Source organism: Lichenostomus cassidix, chromosome 7, assembly GCF_008360975.1.
Source record: "Lichenostomus cassidix isolate B80296 chromosome 7, HeHo_3.0, whole genome shotgun sequence".
NCBI classification, from domain to species: Eukaryota; Metazoa; Chordata; class Aves; order Passeriformes; family Meliphagidae; genus Lichenostomus; species Lichenostomus cassidix.
Window position 1 is genome coordinate 26999849 of NC_139488.1, and position 27180 is coordinate 27027028.

Genomic DNA, 27180 nt, shown 5'->3' on the forward strand with positions numbered 1-27180 from the left:
TACAACCTTTAAGTCTCTTACAAATGGCAAAGGTTTTAACTCCAACAAGAGCAGCAAGAAGCTTTTTTGGATTGAATGAAAGTTAAATGTGAGTATAATTGCTTCAGCTAAGAAAGGAGCGGGGGGAGAATGCCTTGACTCATAAGAAGTGAAAGGTGCATGAATTTGTTGAATATGGAGGTGGTTGATGCACTTAAACCAAATACAAAAGAGGTTTGATACCTGTTTTACTCCAGTCTGTCTCTCGTATCCTGTAGACATCTACGGCATGCTATTAATGATGTGTATTTCATTATCTTGTAAGTGATACTGATCCACACCTATCAAATTCTGTGAAAGGGATTAATTTTCCTAAGCTAACAAATCTTGGAAGAAATGAGGTGAAGTGTTGCTTTTCATGTGGAGAGATGAAAGAAGCAATTAGAGAGCTGAATATAGGTAAAATCCCACTAGAGCAGATATTTGATCAGCTTGGTTTTACAAAATTTATTTTGATGAGTGCTGGTCTGTGTATTTGTATAGGCATACTTTTCCTCTATACCATCTGAAGAAAAGAAAAAGGAAGACTGAACTAAACTTGGCTTTTGTTGCTTAATTTTATATATTGTGGCTACATGAATGTCCACAGAGAGAATGGCAAGTGCTTCCAGAAGTGAGGACTCATTAGAGAACTGATTGGCCCACCTACCTTGGAGTCAGGCGTGCTGCAGAAGACCACTTGACACACCATGATTAGCAGCGCAGAGTGCTTTAATTACGTTCTGATGAGTTGTATTAACTTGACGCTGCTATGATTCATCACAGCAATGCAACATTGATTCTTGGTAGCACTTCCCATACCTCCTGCTGGGCCAGGCTGATTTGAAAAGTGTCAATCATGGCTATAGACAGATGTCCTCTACTGGTGCTAGGTCTTTCTGTCAGCTGGGATTCCACCCCAGCTCTGATTGCTGCCGTGTTTCCATACTTTCTCTTTAGGCTGCTCTCCTTTATGAATCTGCTGTACCCTTTACACTCTTCACATGGGTCTTTGCAGCTGTGCAGGGGTGCTGGCACAGCTGAAACACCACATACTGAAGCATTTCAGGAAGCTGCATTATGGACTTGAAAAAACTTTCCCATGATGGGAAGTAAAATAATGATGTTTGCATTTAGCTCATATGACAGTAGTAATGGCCATGTTATCTGAGGATAATGCTCTTTTGAAGCTTTGGTGCACTGCAGAGATGGGCACAGTGAGCATGGGGTGATAGCCATAAAGTAAAACACAAGAAGTTCCACCTCAACATGAGGAACAACTTTATGTTGTGGGTGGCAGAGCACTGGAACAGGTTGCCCATGGAGGTCATGGAGTCATGTCTCCTGACTGGAGACACTCAAAATCCATCTGGATGCATTTCTGTGTAACCTGTTCCAGGTGACCCAGCCTTGGCAGAGGGGTTGGACTAGAGGATCTCCAGAGGACTCTTCCAACCCTAACAATTCTGTGATTCTGTATGCAACTTGATATACCTTAATGTTGGGAAATTGATGAATAGGGAAATCATTTAGCAGTGTAAGATATGATCCCTTACTTTTCTTATGCAGCTCCTAACACAAGCAGAATTAAAGCACTGAAGCATTCCTGAACTGGGTCAGGACACAGGTCCAGACAGGAAGATATTTTGTCAACAGCAGCTTTTAGAAGTTGACTAGAGGGGCTATAATACCAGGGCAACTGTGCACTGATACATCCCTTCTTGTATGTGCAGTACTTTTACTACCCTCATAACCTTCTCTTGACCCAAGCTGTTTCCAATCTGACTGCTTCTTTTCTACTTCCTACCTCACCTGTGTTGTGGTATGCCTATCTTGTCCTCCTATTTTCTCCCGTTCTCCACTCCTCTTGGTTGATGAGGAGTAGGAGAGGTTGGATGCAAGCTCAAAGGAGTGAGAAAAGCCCATGGACAGATGAGACGGGGACAGTATGGAGCAAGGTAGTGGGTGAAGTATGGGAGGCACTGAAACAAGATCTGGAGCCACAGGGCAGGGAGTGCTGGAAATGGGAGAGGTGGAGGAAGGAGTTGAGTAAGGAGGCACAGGGAAATAAGTACTGCAAGAGGCAGTAGGAAATGGGACTGAGGTAGCCAGCAGCAAACAGAGGTGCCCACAAGCACTGTAGGTCAGCAGCTTGGCTTTTGTGAACTGCGAGAGGCGCTTTTAAAACCAGGAGCTGGGAATCTCTTGGGACACAATTGGCCTTTTTGCCTTTTCCCATCTCCAACAAGGTCCCGGTGTTTTGCCTCTTCTCAGCCAAAACTCTGAACTCTGGCTGGCACTGTGTCTTGTCAGCCAGAGGGTGAATTGGCCCTTCCTTCACCGCTGCCTTCCCTGAGGTGTCCCAAGGCACAGCCGCCTGCTCCCTGCGGGGCTCTCAGGGCGCTGCTGACGCAGAGCAGGGCGGCTGTTCCCTCTGGTGTGGCTTTGGTGCTGACGGATGTCTGGCCTCGTGATGGAGGCACCAGTGGGATGCTGAAGAGGATGTGGCCCCTCTGGCTTATATCTCTCCCCTTCTGGAAAGCTCTGTGGAATGGGACTGAAAATGCTAAAATACTGTTTTGTTGTCCACTGCCTTGCTGCATTTTAAAACATTGGAATTTTTCCAGTGTCCTTTCTTCTGGGAGTTTTTAATAGTGTGGCAGCCAAGCTACATAAAGGTAGCTGGTGCTAACTTTTATAATGTGAATGACAGCAATAATTTCTCTGTTATCAAAGTCCCCTGGGCTTTCTCATAGATTTTTTTATTATGAAAGTAGTAAAGTACTTAGGATAGTTGTATTGCATTCATTTTGCTAACTGTATGTTTATACTGTATTTATGATTCCAAACCATTATTTTAAAATTCTGCTAAAGAAAAAGAAGAGTAGATCAGCTGTTATTCTGCAAAAGCTGAATCTATTTCCTTTAAATAAGACCGAGTCTTTCCTTCAAAGAATTAACATGTTTATTTTTCCTATCAGAAGAAACTAAGTATGAACAAAGAAAGATCATTTTCACTTGGTAGGGCTGAACTAGCCCCAGTTTACTGATTTCTGAGCTCTAGTAAAAGCATTACACAACTGCATAAACAAAACAATTTTTATTCATTATTTTCAGGTGATGTTTTTAGGAGTTAGTGTCATGTTATGTTTTAGGAATGAAAAACAAGTCTGAGGCAAGCACAACGATGAGGTTCATTACTGGTTAATAAAGTTTGGGTATTTTCTGCATTGCTGATTTTCACCTGTGCATTTTTTTGTTCTGGTAAGAAATGCCTTGCTTGTGGGAGAGGAGCCATGTAAAACAGGGATATTCGCTTGCCTTTTCAGACCAAAGAACCAGATAGTGTGTAAAATAGGTCCTGAAATAATCTTCCCTGTCGTGAAGATCTGTAGTCTGGCATTGTCAAATAAAAATACTTGGTTTCTATAAAATATTTGTTTAAAAACACCCAACCCCCCAAAACCATGGTCAGTGCTGAGAAGAGCAGAAGTAAATTGAAGAAATACGATGTTTTGGCAGTTGTTTACAACATTTTACAAATTTTCTTGGAGAATATTTGAATTCTCCCAGTGTCGTCATGGTATATCCTTAACAAAGCAGACCAAAGACCTGACACAAATTTATTTAAGAAGCATTTTTTGTTATATTGTTATATATTATAAATAATATATGTTCAGGGCAAGGGTAATTGTGGCTTTCTCTCAGTGGTGGCATTCAGAGCTACTCCATCACTTCCTGTAATTTTGTTTTTTTAATGCTTCTCACGTGCATGTGCTATTGTGGCTCTCTAGCTGTGCTGTAGCTGTAATTGTGCTGCAGGAGCTTGTGATCAATGCTCCAACTTCCTCAAAAGCTGTAAATTAAGCTTTCTCATGCAGATTTTTAGTAGGGAGGATTTTTTACATTTTTCCTGTTTTTAGAGCTGGAGATCTGTGACTCAGCCAGAGAGAGTGGTGTGTTTTGAGAGGTCTTCTGCTTTTTGCAAAGAATACTGGTGTTTTTCTGGAATACAGGACATCAGTATACAGTATAACTGCAATTAGCAAATTTTGTTTTACTTCATTTTTTGATGAGAGCCATGACTTTTGAATAGTTGAGAAAGGTGGTGGTATCATAATTTTAATGAATCACATGAACCTAAAGAAATGATCAGGAACCTTAAAAAATATAATGGGTTTAGGACTCATTATAGTGCTGCAAAAGATGTCTTTTAGAATGAACTATGTACCCTAAATGGTGCCTGATGCATTTTAATGTTAAAGTAACACTGAAACTGTTCACACAGAGAAAATTTGAAAGCTCACTCCAGTGACCTTTTATATAAGTCACAAGACCTGCATGGGTATTACATCAGTGAGGCTCTTCCAGCTCTTTATTTCCCCCACTCACTGCAGGGATAATAAAAAGGAGAAACCTTGCACTTAGTGTCCTGCTTAGCAGATGCACTAGGCAGTATTTAATGTAGCTACCAATCCTTGCTGCATGGTTGCTTCTTGATACTCTGTTGAGGCAAAGCAAAATGCCTCTGTACTTCTTAAAAAGAAGAATTTCATGCACCATTGAGTGGTGCAAGCAAGTACCACCAAGATAACAACAGAGCATCTTCCCTGGTAGATGTGTGTGAGAGAGATTGTTTTTGCTTTCTGTTGCCACAGGTAAGGCTCTGTAGTTAGTTGTGTGGTAACTGAGTCTGCTGTGCAATTGGGAGTTCTTGAAAGGAGTGGAAAGAGAACAGAAAGTGCTTCCCTCCCCTTATGTGGTGCTGTAAGGGCTTAAGTTGTTGGTGTTCATTCAGGAATACAAAACAGAGAGCTAGAGCAAAGGCTTCTTGTGTTGTGCTTTCTGTTGTCTTGTTAGTGACATCGCTGCTTCAGCTTCAGAATTAATGAGGAGGTTTAGCCCCCCAACTGCGTCATTGGCTATTTTTGTCAGTTGTGCTGCATCGCTCTGTATGTACACACTAGCACGTCCCGTTATGTAGATTTAATTTTATGAAATGGCAAAGATGGATTCAATGATTCACCTGAATCTTCATGTTTTATTAGATATTGGTGTTGAGAGAAGAAAGCAGCTACCTGTGGTGAGACAAGAAAGAACAACTCATACAAGTGTTTCTTAATGTCACAGATTTAGCAAGCACTGAAATAGCTCTTTTTTGTTGTATCCCAGCACTGCACTCAGCTCAGGTGAAGTGAAAACCTGATTTAACAGACTTTCTAATACTAATGGTGAGACTGACTCCTGCTTCCCTGTGTTTATAGCCTGAATAAACAAGGCAGAGGGCAGGGGAAAGAGAGAAAGGGGAAGCAGAAAAGTGGCCTGCCCAGTTTCATAAGACATGTTGAGAGATGCAGGTCCTGCTGCCCCAGGCCAGTGCTCTCTCTCAGAGATTCTCTGCAAGCATTGAGGGAGAATCATTGCACTTGGATTACTTTCAGATAAAATGGATGCTTTCTGCAGTAAAACATATAATAATAATAATTGGCTAAAATAATTGGTCTCCTTTGAAGCCAAAAAATGTTATTAAAGAATGAGATATTCTAGTAGAGGGTCTAAAACTAATGATCAAAATCATCATTTTGGTCTTCAGGCAAATACCATTCAGCTCAGCACTTCGTTTATCTATTCAGGCAAAATGTCAGTCTCTGGATGGCTGAATAGAATTTACAACAGTTGTATAAACTTGCAATGCAGATTTCTAATTTACATAGTTTGCCATTTTTTCTCATTGTTAATGTTAAACTGTTAAAATGCTTAAAAATCCTTCACTGCCATGTGGAAGGAAGCTTCATTACTTGTAAACTACCTTTTCATACATCTGAAAGCTTAGATTAAGCCTGTTCAGTTCTTAAAAACAGGACTATTTTATTCATAGTACCAGACTTCTAAATTGCTGCACAAACTCTGAAATACTTGCTCTGTGTTTACAGGTGTAGTGTGTCACCAACCGTGGTTAAATCTGTGGTAGTGGAGCCAACTCTGTAAAGAACTTGGGTCATTAAGTTTGTAATAACTAAGTGTAGAGGAGTAGAGAGCAGGAGAATTAAGTGATACTTTCCCTGACATATTTTTAGAGACTGATTACGTGCTTGCCTAATACACTGCGATAATGTTGAAACAGGTAAAGTCCACTGTTCACATAGGTTTGGCTCCATCAATGCCAAATGAGGTGAAAGCACCCTGCAGCCTCATGACGTGGTTTTTATAGCTTGTTGTTCTTTCAAACAGGTGCAGTCAAGTTCTTGTGTCTAGAGTAAACAGAAAAAGATATGCTTCAATGAATGTGGGGAGGGGCGTGTTTGGAGAAGAATAAAAATAACTTAAAAACAGGAACAGTATTTACAATACAGACCAGAAGTGAGCAGTGCAATTAGAGTATGTACTTAAGTGCCTTGGTTACCTTACAGTCAGGGTGCACATAAAGAAAGATGCAGCAGCTCAGGAATTGTGGAGTGGTTGTGTGATTGTCATAATAACTCTCAATTGCATTCTATTTAGTTTTGTTTCTCACAATTATGTTCTGTCAGCTTCCATATCTGTTTTAGTAGTTATATGTGTTCAGTCATTTCCCTCAAGATGAGTGTCTTCTCTGTGAAACACTTGACTGGCTAAATTTTGTGCTTTGAGTCGCTGAGCTGTATTGTGGTTTTTTACAAGATTCTTAACTAACCTCAGAATTTGGGAGGGATGCTCTCCTTACAGAGATGCACATGATGATGTTTATGCAGAGAATGGATGTTCTTCATCTGAGAGGTACACTGGAAAAAAGAAAAGATGAGTATTGGCCCTCATGCTTTCAGTTTGCACACAGCCTTGCTATGTGTGTTCAACAAGTGCTAGCAGCAGGGATGACTTTATCTTTGGGTCAGATCTAGTCCTTGGCACTAGTCTATCTTCCTGATTTGGCAGGGGCTTCCCTGTGGGTTCCCCCTATCAGTGGTGATGACACTTCTGGGATATTGGCTTTACTGAATTTCTGACCCCAATGAGAAAGTTTGTCCAAACCACAGGAACTATTTTATTTCAGCTTGTTGTGTTTGTGTACCGAGTTTGTTTCCTAAAAATTATATTTTGCAAATAAGTCAATTTATATAGAAATGTCAAACTCCTGCTGATAGCCTTTGTGTTAACTGGGGAGCAATTGCTGACAGATTCTGTTGCAACAGCTGTAAGATACTATAAAGAGAAACTGCCTCTCTAAAGAACATTACCTCCTATGTCTACATTTCAAGAAGCTTCTAGTACATATTTCATCTGGGCATCTCAATCTGCCAACTGTTTATGTAAGACAGAAATTGGAGCACAGTGTCTGGTGGAATCTGCCCTGCAGCCCTCCACTGAAAGATGGAACTGGGCTGTGTTGTGGATTAGTGTAGGAAAGGATTTTCTTGTGCCCTAGACAAGACTGAGGGTTGAAATGTAGCTCTTGGTTTAATTTATTTGATGCAGGTTCTGGTATGATAGAGCTTGATTCTTATATTTTGATGCCAGATGGATGCTGTCACCTGTCTTTCAGTGTTTAAATTGAATTGGCTTCATTTTCAATCAGAAAAAATAGTACTCAGGTCCTAAATCTTTCCAGATGAAATTTGGATGCTCTCTTGGCAGTGCCACATAAAGCCAGGGGAATGAATGGAAGCACTTGGCTTCAGCTTGCTTTAAAAACAGGTGTTTGAAAGGGGGCAGTAACAGAAGGATCAGCATCAAGTAGCCAGAGAGAAAGGGAGGTCCAGGTTGTGCTTAGTAGCACCCAGTGGCAGAAGCACCAATTAGTAGCACTAATGATATCTTGGCCATCAGACTGAGATTGGAGCATGGTGCTAGTGGTGCTGATAACACCACGGTTGTGGGTTCAATCACTGTATGAACCATTCACTTAAGACTTAATCCTTTTGGGTCCCTTCCACCTCAAAATAATCTGTGAATCTGTAATTTTAGATTACCTACATATGACCTGGTAGTTGTTCTCTCTTGCATGCAGTGTTTGTATTTGGTTCCCAGTTTTTATTGATGCTATTCTTGAGAATTTATTTATTTTCCATTGAGTTTCCAAACACAATTTGTGCTTCTCTACAGTCAAGTGCAGAATCTGAGGCCAGCTCAATATACTGACTTTTCAAGTTTGTTCCATGTGTTAGCAGAAAGACTGGGACCACATCTCAGCTATGAAGTATTTTTACATCAATGAAAAGGTTCTTTTCTTTTGAAAATTGTATTGCTCGATGCAAGGATGCCTCTTCTGAAAGAGGATTGCCACTTATCCTCCTTAATAACTGTAGTCAATTTGGCAAAGAGCAGGCACAATGCAAGTTTTATTCACTGTGTTTAGTAGAAAGCCAATTTTTTTGGTATTTTAATCATGTCAAAGATAATTGATGTTATGAGAGAAAATGTTACAGCTATTAGTATAATTTTGCTAGGCTTACATTCAAAATCCAAAGATTTCTGGAAGATAGTGAGTGTGTGGAGTGCTTTCAGGATTCCCTTATAAAGGGAGCTGTTTAATTAAGCCTTTTTTTAATTATAGTTAAATGTAAAGGCATGTATTAAGAAGGGAGAGAAGCAGACCCATCATATGAAACAGAGATTGGTATCCAGCAAGGAAACCCATTTAAAAAGAATGCTTGAGCAATAAGGAGGGCATTTAAACAAGACATAAAAACAATTCCATGTCCAAAGAAAAGTTGTGGAAGACTTGGAGCTCAGTACTTTGCTTACTGAACCCAAATATAAAAGTTCTTTTTTATAGGTTAATTTCACAGAAGGAAACATGCAGGAACTATGGTTTGTTTTGTCAAGAAAAGCAAAACAAGAACTTATTTAAATTTGCTTTAAATTTGGAGGAAGAGCACAATTTAACAGTGAATTGTTGGAACAGCTGTTGCAATTGGTGAGTTTTTAATTTCCTGGTGTATGTGGACCAAGACAGAATTTCGCAATCTTTTTTCCCTTAGCTAGATATGTTTTAGTCAAAATAACAAGGAAGTTAAGCAAATGCTGTCAGTTCAGTGTCAGGAGGGACCATTCGCACTTTCAGCCTGGTCTTTAAAAACTGTGAAAAAGTGCAGCAGGCTGATGTCACTTGTTTCTACTTAGAGCCTTGTTGTACTTGGTGTTTGAGAGAACTGATTTTAGTAGCTGCAGTGGGAGTTGGGAAACCCCTCAGATCATAACACACCCGAGAGCAGCGTGTGTGCTCTGTATGAGGGAAATCACTGCTGCTGTGCCAGGGGAAGGGCTGAACTTCCATAAAAAAAAGGAGAAAGGAGGAAACTCGTCTGTTCTGCCCATCCAACTGGGATTTCCCCCTAGATCATTCATTGGAGGGGGAAGCCAAACCCAAACAATGTGTGTCATGTGTGTGATGCTCTGTGCTGGAAGGGCTGCTTGCAGTGGGCTGTAGCAGTAGTGGGGAACCAAGGGAGCTGCTGTGCTGGGCTCAGGTGGGACACAGGAATGTGTTAATGGCATTTGCCTCCTGAATGACAAATTGTAATGTATACATTGTTGGAATGAGGACTTCATTGTAACCATGCAACATCTTTTGTTAAGTTTCTTATTAAACCGGGCATAATAATTCACTCATTGGGTTGCAAGTCAGTAATGTGGGGGGTGAGGGAATGGGTTTTTTTTTTCATATACTTTGAAAACTATCTTGAAAGTAAGATGTGCTGAAAGAGTTGTGGGGGATCAGCACCCATGTATTGGTTCCAGCATGGTGGGGTTCTGCTTGTGCTCTGTGCTGGGCTGTGAGTGGTGAGGGATTGTGGGTTGAGAGTTTGTTAAATCTGTAGTAGTGGCCAGAGTTTGGAGACAGTTGTTTTGAAAAGAATTATAAAGCAGCAAATGCAGCATTGACTGCCGAAGTCATAAAGCAGATGGTGTTATGAGCCACAGGAGGGTTAAACAGTTGAACAATATCGACTGTTACACTCATAAATGATAATTAATATGTCTTTTTTATTACCGACTCAATTTCTGCTGCTTGCTTGGACTTTTCTGTGGCTGTCAATGAGGTTTGGCTGTTCTGTTTGCTCAAGAGCCACTGTTTGCTCAAGAGCCACTGCCACCTGTGGGGCCCTGAAACCTCCTGCAAGAGCAGGATGGGAATGAGCAGCTAAGGAGACAAGGTGTAGAGAACACAAAACTTCACCCATTGGCAGAAAATCTCCTTTAAAGGAATTTCTTCCCCTTCCAACCGTGTGTCAGAAACCTCAGATAGAAAGGGATAGAAACTGAGTGATGGATTTTAAGAAGCTGTACCCTCCTCCCTCCCTCCAATTACTGCTTGCGTTTCTAGGGTAGAATTAATGAAGTTAATTACATCTACACAAAATCTCTTGGTTGAGTGAATTATTTAGATCTTCTAAAATAGAGACATAATTTTCTGCAGGGTTCACAGGCTGTTTTTCAAGCTTGGTTGGTTACTTTGGTTTATAGTCCCCATGATGCATGGCTGCTACCTTAAGCACTCTGGGGTGCACCTTTTAGAGTAATACAAGATGTCAAATTCAGTGTAAGGACCACTGCAGCGTTCAAAACAAAAATACTGAAGTAAATCTAAAGACCCGTTTCTAACAAAGATGAAAAAGAGTTAAAATGTAAAGCAAAATAACAGAGTGAGGTTCTTAGAGGGTAAAACTATATTGTGTAATTAGCAGAGAAAATGTCTAATATGCTGCTTGTCTGACAGTCTTCTGTTCACTTTGGTGTCATCATTTTCAACATGCAGCATTAACTGAAGGAATTTTCAGGAATGTGTTTACAATGTGTTAATGTGAAAACAGAAAAAACCAACAAAGAATAATCTGTGCAATCAAAACATTTAAAGGAGATACCTTACAGTAAATAGTATTCAAGATTAAGACTTCAAAGAATGGAAAGATCAGGCATACATGATTGTGAGGCTTTAACAGATAATTTTACTTTTAAAATTGCCTGACATGTGAGGTTGACATTAAAGATAAGTCTAAATTTAGGGCTGGAGGCAAACTTCAGCATCTAATTAATTTTTCACCAAATTGCTTGTTGGATTTTTTTAAGGAAAATTTTGTGCAGATTTAATTTAAAACTTTCTTGGTTTGTTTATTTTTTTGCTTTAGGGATTTTTTTTTAATTAGAAGTCAAATAGAAGTTTTTTATATGGAAACACTCATTTTGTGTCTTGTGATGACTTAAATTTCTCATTTACTGCTGTGTCTTGGGCTTACCCCTGGCTGTACTTCAAGCAGGACCCCATGAGCAGCACCTTCCATGCTGTCCTTGTCCTTGTGTCTCCTGAAAGGCAGAATGCACCGTGTTTTGTGAAATACAGTTCAATAAGATCCTAGTTTATGTGGAAAATAAGGTAGTGTGTGCATTACTAGAGGTTTCCTGAAGCATTTCAATAGCATTTCCTAATGGAAAACTTCAGCGTTTTTTAGATAAAAGATTTGTATTGCAATTTTCCATCAATAAAATTCCAATCCTTACTGCATACAGATTTTCATTATATACAAAAGGAGTACTAACAAAGATTCATTTCCAAGAAGAAAAGGCAAAAGCATCATGTAATGCAATCCAGATACAAGTAATTGCCCCCACAGCATGGGCAGTATGGTAATACGGAGTTAAGTGTGGCATGAAGACTCATGGTGGCCCAGCAAGCATTAGAACATGTAGGTTTTGAACAGCCATATCATCTGGGCATTTATTTAGGGCTCTCTGAACACACCTGAAAAACCAGTTTAACAGTAGCATTTGCTGGTTGAGCACAGAGTCAAGCAACTAAGTTGGGGCAGGCATTGGGAAATCCTGCCAGGAAAGAAGTGTTTTTGGCTGGTGATACTTCTGCAGGGCATTAGGGATGTGAGGTGTCCTTCGGAGTCACATCACTACAGGTGACATTCCCTGTGTTAATGACTGAACCATAGCAAAGGAACTCGTACTTCTATCTCAGAAAACCTGTAACTTATTAACTCATTTTTGTTTAGGTTGTCTTGGGATATGCTGAATCAGAGAGAAACTTTGGTTTGGGTTGTGCGCTGTCCAGCACCAGGAGTTGCATACCTATGAGTGAGGTTCACTAAGGGCTGTCACAACATGAGCAAAATTATGTCTCGTCCAGTGAAATTACACTTCAGTAAAATACATGGAGACAAAATATTTACTGCAACTATTGGTTGAATTGTACTGATTAAAGGAGTCACTAACAGAGGGAGCACTTCTCTGAAAATGGGCAGTTTTAGAAAGAATGAAAGTAATTTGTTCGATAGGTGAATTATCATAGGACTGGTTCTTTCATCATCTGTATTTTGGGTAATTACTAGTTTTACCTAAATGTTGGCAATATTGCATGTTTGTCATCATTAATAATTTTTATATTCTACTAAGAACATGGAAGCCTTTTATTTTCTGTTTGCTGCTGTGAAATTGTTTCAAAATTTACAACTTCACAGATGCAGACTCTGTCTCTGGTTTTTAATTGTGCATTTTTATGATTTTGGTGTTTTGCAAGATTCTGGAGCTTAAGCTCCTCAGCTGTCACTGTTCTCTGCTGCTGATGGAAACACCTTAGCAGCAGCAAACAAACTGCTGGCAGAAGGAATTGCAGCACTAAGATAAGGTTGTTTCTAATCTAAATGCTTCTCAGTTGAGAATCGCATGAGGAAGAAACATATTCAAGGAATCAGTCAATTGTGGCTTTTTCCTAATGTACTATATTTACAACCTCTGACAATTCGAGCTGAGAGCAGCAAAAACTTGCCCTAATTGCAAGGACTGCAAAAAAATACTTGCGCTTTTTTCTCCCTGAATAAATGGTTGTTTCTTTGGGATGAAATGCGTATCTGCATTATGAAAGAAAACAATAACAGTGCTATGTCTCTGCTCATTAAGTGGTTGGAGAAGAATTAACAAGTCCAGATTTTTCTTCTAAGTCTGTCTGGATTTCAGATTACACAGTAAATCATGTTCCCTGATGCCTCTAATTCTAAAGGGAATATTGTACATTTTGATGATACTTTTAATACCACTTTTCACTTTCAAGAATGGCTGTAAAGATTTTGGATACACTCCTGTGTGTTGCTATGCCAAAAGTAAGTGTTTGTCATTCTGGAGTGTTAGAAAGTAACTCAGGATTTCATAATGTGTCTGGAATTCATATCAGCACCAAAGTGCTTATGATTTGAAAGAAATATGTGTTATTTCTGTGAGACTGCATGTAAATTTATATTTAAGCAATGTTTCTTTTGCAATATTACTGATTTAACTTGTAAAATACTGTTATTTTTTCATCTTAGGTCTGAGGGTAACAGTGTTACTAACATCATCCCTCATGGTATTGGGAGCTGGCCTGAGATGTGTTCCAGTTTCGGACGTAGAAATTAGAAAGAAGTAAGTAAATTAGTTACTTTTAATATACATATTTTATTTTTTCTGCTAACGTAATTTTTGCTGCAACGACAAAGAAATGGTAGTACAGATTTTCTGTATGAAGTTGATATGCCAGGTGTTTGCTGTGTGGTCATGAGTTTACATGCTTCTTTGCTTCTTTAATGGATTTTTCTAGTCCTTCTTTTCCATAGTATCTGAAGATCAGAAGGCCATTTACAAGCCTGAGTTAATTAAGCCTCACCCCATCCTGCATGACTAATATTAATCTGCTTTGCAAATAAGGAACCAGAGATTTAGAGAGTTTCAGAAACTGGCCCACGATCACACAGGGAGCCATGCCTCAAAACCCCAAAATAAGGAATTTGTATGCAAATGTTAAATAATTATTCTTTCTCTTGTATTGACGTATGAGATCATGCCGTGAGACAGATGAATTTGTGCAAAATGGCCTTTTTCATGTAGTCTCTTCCAGTCCGTGTTCCAAAGTAGCCTTGTACTTTTTCTGCAGTGAAATTACTGTCTTCTGTACACATGCATTTAAGAATTTGTGATGGAAACAGATTCCTTCCTAAAAATCCCACAAACCAAACAATTGAATTGTTCCATCAACATATCCTGAATCTGGGAATCCTCAGTAAGTACAGGAGTAGTGCTTGTTTTGTACAACCAGGAATATGGATCACTTGTTTTTCACTTAACATTCTTTTGCCTCTTAGTGTGAAGGAGGTGGGAGTATGCAGGCATTATTACTCTTTTCTGCTACTTTAAAAAAACAGTAGCTCTGGTTCTTTGCTAGTTATGCTTGCATAATATGTAAACACTAAGAAAAAGTCTTATAAATAAAAGGGTTTATGTGGGTTGGATTTTTTCCCTCTTGAATTCTAGTCAGCTTGAATTCTACCAGGCAGTCCTGGTATTACTTCAGCAAGTTATTTGGGTTTGGGTTTTTCATTTGTGGTTTTTTATTTTTTTTTTCCTTAGTATTGCTTTACCTGGAAATCAGCTTGGAAACCTTTTAAGCTGAGAAAGAAAATGTTTGGTGAGAACTTGAAAGCCAGTGACTGGGTACCATGAATAAAACAAATAAAGAGGTTCAGGATGTAAAAAATACATGGATTGTAAAACTAGACCTATTAAATTAACTAAAAGCAGTGTGTCAGGTAGGAGGGGTGCAATTTCAGTGCTTTGTGAGCATATCAGGAAGCGCCCAAGGTGCTCCTGATGGTTGCCCAGTGTTGCCCATGTCAACAGGGTGTTCAAGGACTGTGTGAGCAGGGCAGGCTGAACTAACCATATTGTGCTACCCTTCACAGTGACCCTTTTGAGGAAAATGTACTGTTGGGGTGGCCAGGAAGAGCTGTCCTTATTTTACCCTTGGTTTACATTGTCTTAAAATGTCAAGGGGTGCTCGACATTCAATTTGTTAACTCTCATCAGTCTTCAATTAAATATCAATAGCTTTTAAATTGGTCAGATGGCTTAAATGCAATGCAATGTGGTGTTTTATGTGGCTTTTCATTTATGATTTATGCCAGAAGACATGCGCTGCCCTAGGCTTTGCCAAAACAGGGATGAACACCATGAATACCTGAGAAGATGAAAATTCCCAAGTGAGATTTAGATGTGAGATACATTTGGGGATTGGGGAGTTTCCACAAATTCTTATCACCTTTAAAGGAGGTTTTCCAATGTCGTTGCAGCAAGGAGGCCTAGGAAAACAATGAAGTACATAACTAAGGAGAAACATGCAAGGAACATTTTAACTAAACAAAGAAAGGCTTTGGACTGTGTAGAGTCTAATGAGTGAGATGTATAAAACATGATGATAAAATTTATTGGAAACTATATTGGGAAAATAAGAGTATGAGCAGAATCTTGATAGAAAAGGTTAATAATTTCATATATTCATGCTGTGAAAATATGTATCATCTCCAGCTGAAACTAATAAATTTGCCTACTTATCTTACTCCCAAAAAAAGAAATTTTCAAGAATTGTACCTCTACATGAGGAAGTAGTTTGATCTTTTACACAGTTTGATTAAAAATCTACAGAGAATTAATTATGGCTAACTCTGTGAAGCAAGAGAATGGTTTTCAGTGAAGGTTCTTGAGACTTTGTAAATAATTGTGCAGACGGTGTAATGTTATATCCTGTAACTTGCATTCTTTTGAGGGCTAAGGTTTAGGGCTAGTTTTCATCCATTATTTGAAGAGTGATACTAAATAAAATACTTTTGAGATGAGCATTATTGCTTAATGCATTAGCCACAACTGGCTGAGCACTAAATGATGCATTTATGCTGAATGTGTTAATACAACTATTTGAATGTTACAGAACCTGTCAGAGAGACAAGATCACACACAAGCTAATTGGAAGCATTTCAGAAGCCAGTGTAACTGGAATTTCTTTAAATGCTTTTACATGTTTTGTAGTGTGTTCTTTCAGTCTGTGAGTAATCTGCAGAAATATGATGAAGATTTCCATGGAATAATTATGTCAGAGCTAATATACATAAAATTATGAGAATGTTCATGAGGTTTGTAAGGTTTAGGTTGGGTTTTTTGTACTTTGTGGCAGTCTCTGCTCCCTGAACTCATGTGATTTAACATTAAGGAGAGCAACTAAAGCCCACCACCTATCAGAGCAGTCACAGACATAAGGAAAACACTGTTAAGACTGACTTTTAATCCTGGGTGCTTTATGCTCCTTATCTCAAACAGACCTGAATTATCCAAGTGTATTCTTAATCTCCCTTCTAGTCTATAATTATACTTTTGGTTGTAGTGAGTAACATCAGACTAAGACCATTTCCAGTTCTTCAAGTCATGTTTTAAACACAGACCTTAACCAGTCTTTTCAGTACATTTAATGCCTATGCATATGAGTGAAACTTCAAGTTGCGCATTTGAGTGTGTCTCTTGAAGCAGCTGTGAGCTTCCTATGGTGAATTTTTGTTCTCTGCCAGTGTGTGTGACCTAAAACTGTACTGGAAACCCATGCCAGAACTGCATAAATTCAGTGCAGGCTGAAGTGGGAGAACATGGTGAAAATGTTGAAGTGTGAACTTGTATATGAGATGGAGGATCCAACCTTTACATGGACTAGTAAAGTCCCTCTCCATGTACACATGTATTTCCACCTGTTTTCCTCCCCAGCCCAGTAACCTGAGGTTAATCATATAGACAAGGATGTTAAAAAGAATTTTTCTTATGTACCATGCACTTCTGGCTTTGTCAAATGTGCCAGATATGTGACAGTAAATTTGACTTTTAAAAATAAAACCCTAAATGGTTACTCCTTTCTAAATGTTATGAAAACTTCATTTGCCACACCTATTTTTTTAGTTCACAGTTAATATACACTGTGTAGAACATAAAAGAAAAAAAGTGTTATCAAATTGTACCTTTCCTGAATCTTCTTCCCTTTTTTGGAGGTTACAAGAACATCACTAATGCTTTTTTGCCTGCATTTTTCCCAGTCCTTTCCTTTTTGACGCCTGCTTTTCACTGAGTAAATATTTGCACTGGACTCTTTTAGGATTTGATTATTTTACCCTAAACATTAACATTACTAGGAGAATATTTTTTTATAGACTAAATCAGAGTTGGTTTTTTCCCTCCACATAACACTTTGTACTTACCTCGTATTCTGTGTTTAGGAATAGATTTACATACATCTTAGGTCTTAAATCTAGGCAAAAAGCTGTATGAGCTGGAACGTGTAAAAAAGAAGGAAATTAAATGATGAAATCAGCCCACAGTCATAAATCTTTGGCTTTTAAAACTGATTGTGTGATGTAAGACTTCTTAAAATGTTTTGAAAGACAGGATAATTAAAGACATGGAAGTAAAGGATGTAACATAATTTGTCATTTGTATTGAATACATTAATTAAGCAATTTATTAGAACTTGTTATGCTGTGGGCTGGTAGTGTTTGTCCTTCACATTAGATTTCACAACAGAGAAGTAGTTACTGAGGACCTTGAATCATGGCAGTAAGAGGATGCTCCTTGGCAGAAAGCACCATTAAAATGTTTGTTGGGAATCCAGTAAAATAGCACAGAGAATTACAGTGGAAGCACAGTGGTTGTTTACACAGTCATTTATGGGAGACACGCTAGTAGCTAGTAGATCCTGTAAATGGGTCTTTTTGTTGATATTACCAGTTCTTAGGATTTTGAATCTTCTTCTTACTCTTAGATATATTGCTGTGTATTCTTTCCTTTATTATATTTGAAGATTTGCTCTTACCACATCTTTGGGACATTTTGGTTCTGTTAGCTAGTTGCAACCTAATTTGTATTTTACTTTTGTTAGACTCACCCTTTAATAATTCCACATTTTTCCCTTTTTCAATCCTGAAAACCTAAAGAATTACATGGGATCATCTCATTATTTGTCTTTCTGCCATCCTAAGGCTGCCATTCTATTGCATGAAAAATGCAAAGGGGAACCTCAGAAAAGGTAATTTAAGTAAAGGAAAGATATACTAGGATTCCCATATTCCCTGGCAATACTGAACACACTTTTGTGCTCAAAAAACCCTAACCAACCCAAACTGGAGCATCTGTGGAGAAGAGGAATTAAAGTGTTCTAGGGAATGAGAAGAGCCTGTTAGGAGAGGATGGTAGACAAATCAGCCTGTAAGTAATGAAGACAGAGTGTGCTGCATGTTTTGTGCTCCCTACCTCACTGGGGAAGAGAAATGAAAAAAGGATTTAATCTAAAGCGAGGTTCTGGGAGTAGAAAGATGAATAAACATACCTGTTTGTGTGCTGTAGCTCAGGAAGAGGAGGGGGAAGATGTTAAGATTGAGCACTTGCCTGGTGCTGATGGTGCTGGTTTGTGCTTTGGCTGCAGTGCTGGGGGAAGGCTGAACTGGGTTAATCCATGGTGTCAGAAAAAGAGAAAAGTGGGGAAAAAAGGAAACAGGTCATTCATCAGTAGGTTCACATGGAGAATACTGATTTTCTAAGCCCCTGTAACTTAACAGTTTATCTTGTTTTTATTACCTCCACCAGCTTCATCTTGTACACAAGGTTTATTTTTTAACCTCTGCTCCAAAGCATTTCTTTTAGGTGAGAGGTCCTGTGATTTGTTCCTAGGTGGTGATGATTTTTTCTAGCTTTGCTCATTTGTTGGTGGTAGAGGGGGATGATTTAGTGTCCCTCTGGCTGTCCTGTGATCCCACCTGCCACTGCTTGAGCTGTGTGTCCTGAGATGCACCAGCAGCTTCTGATCTGCTCCAGGGGCAGCCAAATTGGCTTCTCCTTCAGCTGGAACAGCCTTAGTGGAAAAAGGAGATGACTTGACAGTTCTGGTCATGAACACTCCTTCCTCTTGCACCTGTGCTGGACTTTGGCCATGGCACTGTGGGTGTCATCCACCTGCACCAGCAGCCAGCGTGGCTGCTGAATTAGCAATTTACAGACCTGTGTAAATTCTTGGAGTACTGAGTCCAGTACATTAAAACAAACTCAGAAAGGGCTTGGTCTTGCAGTAGTATTTAGTGTGCAGCACTTCTATTAGGCCTCAGCTAGTGTAAGCCTATGCTGGAAGGGAATTTATATTCTCTGTGGGATATTTAGCTTCATCTCATGTAATGGCAGGTGATACCCCTAACTGTAGAATGCTTTAAATTTTTTTAATCGTAATGAGCTCTTTGCCTTAGTTTGTGACTCATACTGTATTGGCTAATTTCTGTCCTTAAGTAATTGGTATTAATTGAATTTATATTGAAGTTGCTGCATTATAAGCAAAACACCCTCTTGCTCTTTCACTTGCTTCAGAAAAATTATTCAGGAATATTTAAATAGTTCTTGTTTATCCCATTTCTTAATTTGCTGCATCTCCTGTACACTCCTACTCTTTTACTGAAAAATCCTACTTTGGACCTCTTTTGTACTAAGTAATCTTAATCAGCTTTCTCCCATCGCAGCCCCAGTAGCAGCCAGTCCTGGTGTGCTTCCCTGATAATTTTTTCAGTATGTTTTGCCTCATTAGCCCATAATGTAATTGCCTATTTTGTGTTTACAGTGTTGTTTACTTTTGGTCTGTTCATATTTGATGAGCATGTCCTCTGTTAGTGTTGGTTTAAATATTTCTTCTTTTAGTAATGGGTTTGTGGAGTGGGGTAGTTTAAAAAAAACCCCAAGAAAACAGGGTTTTTAATTAAAAAAAAACCAAACAACCCAGATTTGACTTTATGTACCCTTATCCTTCAAACCTGAATGGAGTGAAGAGCCCCCACACACACAGCTGTGTGACAGGTGTGATGGCTGCACAGTAACAGCATGAGGATGTGAGGGAATTAGTCACCACAGTGCCAGGGGGGTCTCACTGTACACCCACCTCATCCTTTTCCTCTGTCAGGATGTCTGATGGAGACCTCAGGCTCTTGGCCTGAGATTGTTTCTCCCTCGCCGTGCAAATCCTTGTCTCTCTCGGCAGGCTCTCAGTAATAAGTATAGGAGTAACACTGGTTTTCCAATCCTTTAAATTTAAACCCAAAACTCACTATCTTTCAGACCATTGTAAAAGTGTTTGCTGTTTTCTTCCAAGTGTGGGAGAAGTGACATGAGTCTGGTATGGCTGGGATGCCTGAGAGGTGCTGTGGTCCCTTCCAAGTCTGCTCCCATAATGGTCTGAGGGGCTGTGCTGAGGCCGTGGCTCATACAGGGGTAAAGCATGAGCCTGATTCCTGGTGAAAATGGCTAAATGTGCATTTTAAAGTTTTTTTTCTTTTTCACTCTATTGATGGAGATAATGTATCACACAGTGACTCAGGCTTTCAGCTTGTAATAATATTTCTTACTGATGGGGGAAAAACCAGTTTTAAATTATTCCACATATCAATGGTTGCATGCATCAAAAACAAGCTAAAAAATGCTAATGGCCTCAATCCATGAATATCCAGAAGGCAGAAATCTTTTGTAGTATAAATATATCATTTAATGAAAATATTGAAAGGAAGTGCATTTCCATGAAATTCATCTATCAGAATGTTATTTTTAATAGATGAATTCATTGCTTTACCCAGAGGTATTTTTCTTTCCAGTCTCTTTCCAGACATAGAGCCTTACTGTGCTCTCTTTGGTGTATAAACAAAATGGCATTTGCATTGATTCTCCCCATACTCTGTAGCAGTGAATTGCATGAATTTGACCTCCCTAATTCTCTTTGCCTTAAAAGTGCCTGAAAAAGTTCCACTTACTAGGAGGTTCTTTTGTTTTATTTATTTTTGTGAGTTTAAAGGAAAAGCTCTATCCACTTCTAGCTTGATGGTGAAGAATCAAAAGTGGTTCTTGACAAAACTGGTATTGGTTCTCTCTGAGGTATAATCAATCTCCTAATGCATAATGTGGGTAAGTGCATGGCTTTTCATATGCCTTTTCCTGAGCAAGTAACTTGCATCATACATCAGTGTAGATGCTCTAGAGTAGGAGGTATTTGCTTTGTTGCCACGTAGTGACACTAAATTCAATAGCACTTCAAAAGTGCTCTGAAGTCCTCCAGTGGAAGGGTCTCTTTCATTGGCTTCCAGGAATTCTCCCAGTGAGCTAATCACTACATAAACCTATTTGTCTTCCAAATTAGTAGTAGTTGAACAATCCACTTGTTTCAGTGAATGAAGTTGTCAGGCATGTGAAAGAAATATTAGCTGTCCATTTCTATAAAATATTAAGTTCTTTATCCAGAATTGCTTTCTGTGTTGTGAGGATCAGCAGTTCATGTACTGAACTTTTCCATAGTAAGTGGCACACTACAGTGCTGTATTCCTGCAGAATAAGCACTCTCAGTGACTTGGTTGCTCCTCACACTTTGCTCAAGAGTGGCGAAATTGAATTAAAGTTTATTTATATTGTGTTTGCATAGAAGTTTGAGTAGTAACTAAGTGGTCAGTTCTCATGGCAGCACATGGAAAAAGCATGGAGGAAGTTTCATGAAAAAAACCTGCACCAGAATCACGCCTTCTCAGGGCTCTTGAGATGAGCTCTGCTCCCTTCTAAGATCCAAAGGAATTGAATTTCCCAGTTGGCCAGGGGTCATTATGTTGAGAGTCAGAGCAGCACCCTGGGGTTGACAGCCCTGCTCTTCACTGTGTTGTCTGCCAAAGAAAAGGTGAAAATGCTTTTTCCACATTGTGAATCAGTTAAAATACTGATCCAACTTCTCCCATCTTAGCCTTAACAAAACAAGTTCAATTAACATACCTTAGAGCTGAGCTTTGAATACTTATTTTAGTGTTGTGGGTTTTGAATCCATTGTGTTAAAAGTAATTTTTTGAGTAAGTAGATTTCCCTTCACTGTTGCCTTTTTTTCACCCATCTGAGTACAGAAACTAATGAGATTTTCTTTCACTTAAAATTTTCCTAAGTCCAGGCATTAGACACACAGTGGCAGAAACACTAAATGTCTGGATTTTTTACCTAGAAAAAGCATTTATGTAACACACAGCTTTTAAATAGCTTAACAAATCCAGTACCTGATGTGAATGTGACCATGCATGCAAAGTTCCAACTTGTACAAGGAGAAAAAGAAAAATAAAGCTGACTGTAAATGGAAATGCTTTCCCATCTTACCTATATGGTATTATCATCAATCACTAGAACCTTTTTCCTGTATAATCTCACTTTTTTACATACCCAGTTTGCTCAGTGATATTGTAATTTCAGCATTTATAGCTTTATGTGGGTTTTTTTTGTTGCTGGCTGTTAGGGCATTGCAACAGTGACTGCAAGGAATGAATAAGGCAGGTATAACCAGGTTAGCTCCTAATACTAGTGTAAAGTCTTCTCAGGGATGCGATAAAAACTATATAATAGAAGTTACTTATAATGTGACTTGATAAAAAAATGGAAAGGAGGTGACAATATAGTACAATAAGGTTTTTTTTCTCTGACTTCTATTGCTGTATTTGAACTGTCCCTTGTACTATATTTTTGCAGTTCAGAGGCCAGTATGGTAACAAAAGTGATCTCTATTTTGTGCAAAAGTGTGCATGTGTGTATCTATTTGTGTATTTTTTATATAGATAGATATATAATGTAAATGTCTAAGTTACTCGTTACTGTGATGCTCTGGCATGTGATATTTCACACTACCATTTACTACCAGTCCTCAAATATTTTTGTATTTTTTTTTAGCAAAAGGTTCATGTTCAATTGCAAGTTACAAGTTTGGCAGAGCACATAAATTCATTAGCAGAGAGGTAAGGTATGCAAAAACCTTGACATACCAAAATCAGTGCTGACCTGGCTTCTGAGACAGTTAGAAACAAGATATTTTAAATAGATGTTTACTTTCACACTTTTGCTTTAAGCTAGGTAGTCATCAATTATTTTGTCAGTTGAGGATGAATTTCTGATGTAACTTTTTCCTGATCTTCTTTTTCATGATTGTGATTAAAAAGCCTTCTACTTGTGTTATTTTCTGGCATTTGACCTCGATAGTTTTCTACTTTTTGATACATGAAAATAATTAAATGATGATTGGATAAATAACACATCTGGAAACAGAACTGGATAAATAACAGATTAACGTTACACTGGTAGTGTAGTGAGACTGAAAAATGGTTTCCATCTGGGTAAGATCCTGACCTAAAGTTATCTTTTCATCCTCTTCCTCAGGAAAGGGAAAATTTGTGCAGAATGAAACGAGAATAGTGATGGGGAAAATGCAATTCCTCTTTGCACCTTTTCAATAGAAGAAACAAGAAGAAAATCAGGGGATAACAGAAACAAGCCATCTCTCTTTGTCTTGGAGCAGTTTTTAGCATTGATGGTGTACAAGAGCAGACTCATGGGCTGTGAGACCAAAATCTAGTGCAGTGCTGGTAAGATGTTGTAACAAACAGCAAAAAGCCACCAATACTGTTGTGTTCATATTTCTCTGTCAGGTGGAGCAGCTGCTACATACATCTCCCAGAGCTGCAGCTTAGTAAATGCTCTGAATTGCGTTTTGAATCTCTCGTCCATGTCTCTCTGGGGAAATGAGTTAAGGATGTGCAGAAGAACCATGCAAATAATCTTTTTCTCAGGAAAAAGTCGCTTAATTCAAGCCAGTGTTGAAAAAGAGATAAAACAGGGTTTAGGCTGTTATCATTTGCAGAGATATTTGAGGTTATAGTCTGTATATTGATGGCAGTTTAGACTGAAAATAGTGTTTGTTAATTCAAATATGTTAGACTTGAGAAATTAAACAATATGAAGATAAGAGATGCTCTACCCTGGATGATAATGCCAGGCTTGGTAAATGCCAAAAATGTAGATGGAAAGGCAAATCCATCGGAACAGATAACACAACATCCAGGACGAGGCTGGAGAGAGAGCAGCCAGGAAAATGCCAACAGAAGACACCTTGAGAGAGGCAAAATTGGCTCACCCTTTGAAAAAAACTAAAGCAAACAAATCCAAAACAACAAGCAATATAAAATTAAAATTCTGGATTAAGGTTCTAGTTTCTCCCTTGAAATCTGCAAAGTAAAATTAACATTTGTTGCTCCCTTGAGTATAGAACTTGGTTATAGAGCTTTATTCAGATGACAGAGTTTGATAGACATAATCTAAATCTGAAGTACATTATAAGAATATTTGTGTCTAATTTTCACAATATATAAATTGGGGGAGTTTGGTGGTTTGTTTAAAGTTTTTTTAACAAAATTTTTCTTCTTCTATCAGATGAAGTGTCTACATGATCACAGGTGCTGCAGAACTATTGTAATTTTTTCTGATTTCAGTGAATTTTATTTGCGATTAGGAAGACTACAGAGTAGGCATATTTGAATTAAAACAGTAATACCATAGTGGTGTCAATGAATAGAAGTGGTAGTATGGCACCCAAAGCTATAAAGGTAATTTTGTGGTGACCCAGTTTTCCAAACATACAATAACAAGAACACAATTTAAACATTGAATTTGCTTCGGAGCAAGCGGAAATAGTAAAATAAAATCTTTATATGTTGCAGTAGTTACCTGACTTGCTACTGAAATGCAGTGTTTTCTGGGGATGTGCCATAGCTCTGCAAATTCCCTGGAACAGTTTAGGAGAAGTTTGAGAACAACTTACTCTAATGAAGTAAATATAATGCAAATTCCAAAGTGCACAAGGATACCTTGGTTTGTCCAAAGTATACTGGAGAGTAACCATAGGGGATTGCTGTAATGTGTCCTCCAGAAAACTATACCAGAGCATTATTTTTATAGTGCTTTTTATTTATTTAAAACTATTTTTTTCAGTGTGTGTGACAGTTTAACAAGCATTAAAAAGTCCTGACTATGCCTTGGTGATGTCCATCTGAAGCACATCATCAACACTAGTAATGAAATCTGTCCTTTTCTATGTGAGCATTAAAAAAATCCCTCAAAAAACCCCCAAAACATTGAATTGCTTATATGTAACAGCAGATACTATTTCTGTTCCAGCTCAGAAAGTGTTTCCTTCAGATGATGTATAACAGTGCTTTTTTCTGTATATTTTTAATAAATTTTCTTTAAAAATTTAATTTCTGATCCACTGAGAATCGGTAGCATCTATTCCTTTTTATTGCAATTTATGTTGTTAATTTGATAAAGAGTCTGTTGGCACTTCTTTTGCATATTTTGTTCCTTTGTGTGCTTTAAAAAACTCTTGCTACACTGTATGTTATTCAGCCATTTGTGGCTTGAAACACTGCCTAAATGCTGGCTTATGTTTCCCCATTTTCAGGCCGTAGCTTTTTATGTCTCACAACTCAAGTTTTGCAGCAATAACACTGAGTTCCTGCTATGGTTAGAAAAACACCACCCATTTGAAAATATCATCTGCTACCACTTTATTGCACGATGAATAGATTTACTTTGGAGGGTTGCAATATCTCATTTGACTTTCTTGCTGTTTTTTAGAAATTAAGTTTTTATATAAATTCCAAAATAGTTTTACCTTCCATGGCTGATCACTTAATGGAAAAGTCAAAGTGGAAGATTTCTGACTGAATTCCACATGAACCTTCAGAAAGTCCATTCTGTATTTGTTCATTGAGCTAGTATTAAGCCAAACTTCGCAGAATTCACTGCTTGGAAGTACTATCTCTGTTCTGTCACCAGCCTTATCTGTTAAATCCCAATGAGTGTGAAAAACGAGAAAAATCTGGGTTTACTCGGCTGTTTCAGCAGTATGTTGAGAATAGCCAGATTGCTGGAGAAGACAACTCTCTTGGAAACCCTAACAGCCCAGCCTTCTCATCTGTAGGCACATAGAGCTCATCTGAGTGTGTAAATAAAAATAAATAATGCAGTGAAAATATATGCAGAGTATTTTGCTGAAGTGTTTCAATTTTGGATCTGCCATAACTAATTTAAATCTTCTGTTGAGATTTATGCAGGCAAGAGGTCGGATTTACAATGTTTGTAATTTAAAGCTATTCTGCTACTACACCTTTTCTACTTTTATATCCTATCATGATACCTTTTTGCTGCAAAGAAAGTCTCCTTTATTCTCTTCTCCTTTTCTGCTTTGAAGAGAACATTTGCCTCTCCATTTATATGAGGTAATGAGATCAGAGTAGCTCCGGATTCTTTAAATCAATCTAATTGGGCTTCTTATAGTGTATAGAATATCCTTTTCTTGCACAGGACTTTCATTTCTTTGTGCAGTAGCTCCATCTCCAGCACTCAATATCTCTCATGCCTTTTTAATTAGAAAATCCCAGCAATCAATTGTCATCCAAATGGCCGCGGTGTGTTCTCTCTTGCAGGCTGATTCACGGAGGGCATCTGCTGAACGGCCTGGCGGGGCCCACGGTGATGAACGCGGCTCCCTTCCTTTCCACGACGTGGTTTTCTCCGGACGAGCGCGCCACGGCCACCGCCATCGCCTCGCTGCTCAGCTCTCTGGGCTCTGCTGGAGCCTTCCTGGTGGGGCCTCTGGTGGTGCCATCTCCCAACGGGACAACTCACCTGCTGTCGCAGAGCAACACCCAGCACATCAAGGACCGCATCGAGGCCGTGCTCTATGCAGGTGTGGGTCAACAACATTGCTTAAACGTAGAAAATGTACTTACTTTTGCATGTGGTTGGTGCTTGAGAAGCACTACCCTCTAGTGGCAGGTTTGCACAGGAACTAGTCTCTGGCTGAGGGACAAAATTGAGTCAGGAGGCTTAATTTTTTTCCTTTTGTGTAGGAAGGATTTTTAAAAAACCTTTTGTACAGATTGATGCCAAAGGAAGTAATTCAATTGTTTGTATTGGCTGATCTTGGGAGAAACGTCTTCTTACACATTCCCTGAGCTTCCAAACTGGTTTTTGCTTATTGAATTTTCATTAAAAATATGTTTCCATGGCAAGTTGGGTTTTTTCTTCTGTTTCTGTAAGGATGGAAATCCAATAGTCTTTTAGCATTAAATTCTTTTCCACATTAAATGAGCCTTAATTTATGACCTTCATGTGCCTTTCAAATGTGATTAGATTATTAGTATTTAATAATCTAATACTGGCATTAAAACACAATAGATTTTGTTTTTAACTAAAACCACATAATTCTTACTGGTGAGCAATTTCAATGAAGTGACAGCAGTTTAGTGGAAAAAATCATCGATACAGAATTCACCTGATAAAACTTACATTTTATGTCCTTGCTCTTTTTATTGCAATGGCTTTTATGCCTCTTCCTGTCACTTAGAAAAATTAGCAGCAAACTTTAAAGAAAAAGAGTTGGTTAAGTGGTTTAAGTGTCTACATTCTGATTTTTAGTGGATATAAATTGGTAGAGCATTAAGAACAGCTCACCTCTTTACCATATCATGGCAG

General features: G+C 38.6%; 1 protein-coding gene across 1 annotated transcript in view; it reads left to right on the forward strand.

Moving 5' to 3' along the window:
* Positions 1 to 27180, forward strand: part of SLC49A4 (solute carrier family 49 member 4) — a 70092-nt gene that overhangs the window by 6061 nt on the left and 36851 nt on the right. Inside the window, exons 2-3 of the mRNA XM_085066952.1 lie at positions 13302 to 13395; positions 26130 to 26392. Of these exons, the coding sequence (XP_084923078.1) occupies positions 13302 to 13395; positions 26130 to 26392 (357 nt within the window). The remainder of the gene's footprint in view (positions 1 to 13301; positions 13396 to 26129; positions 26393 to 27180) is intronic.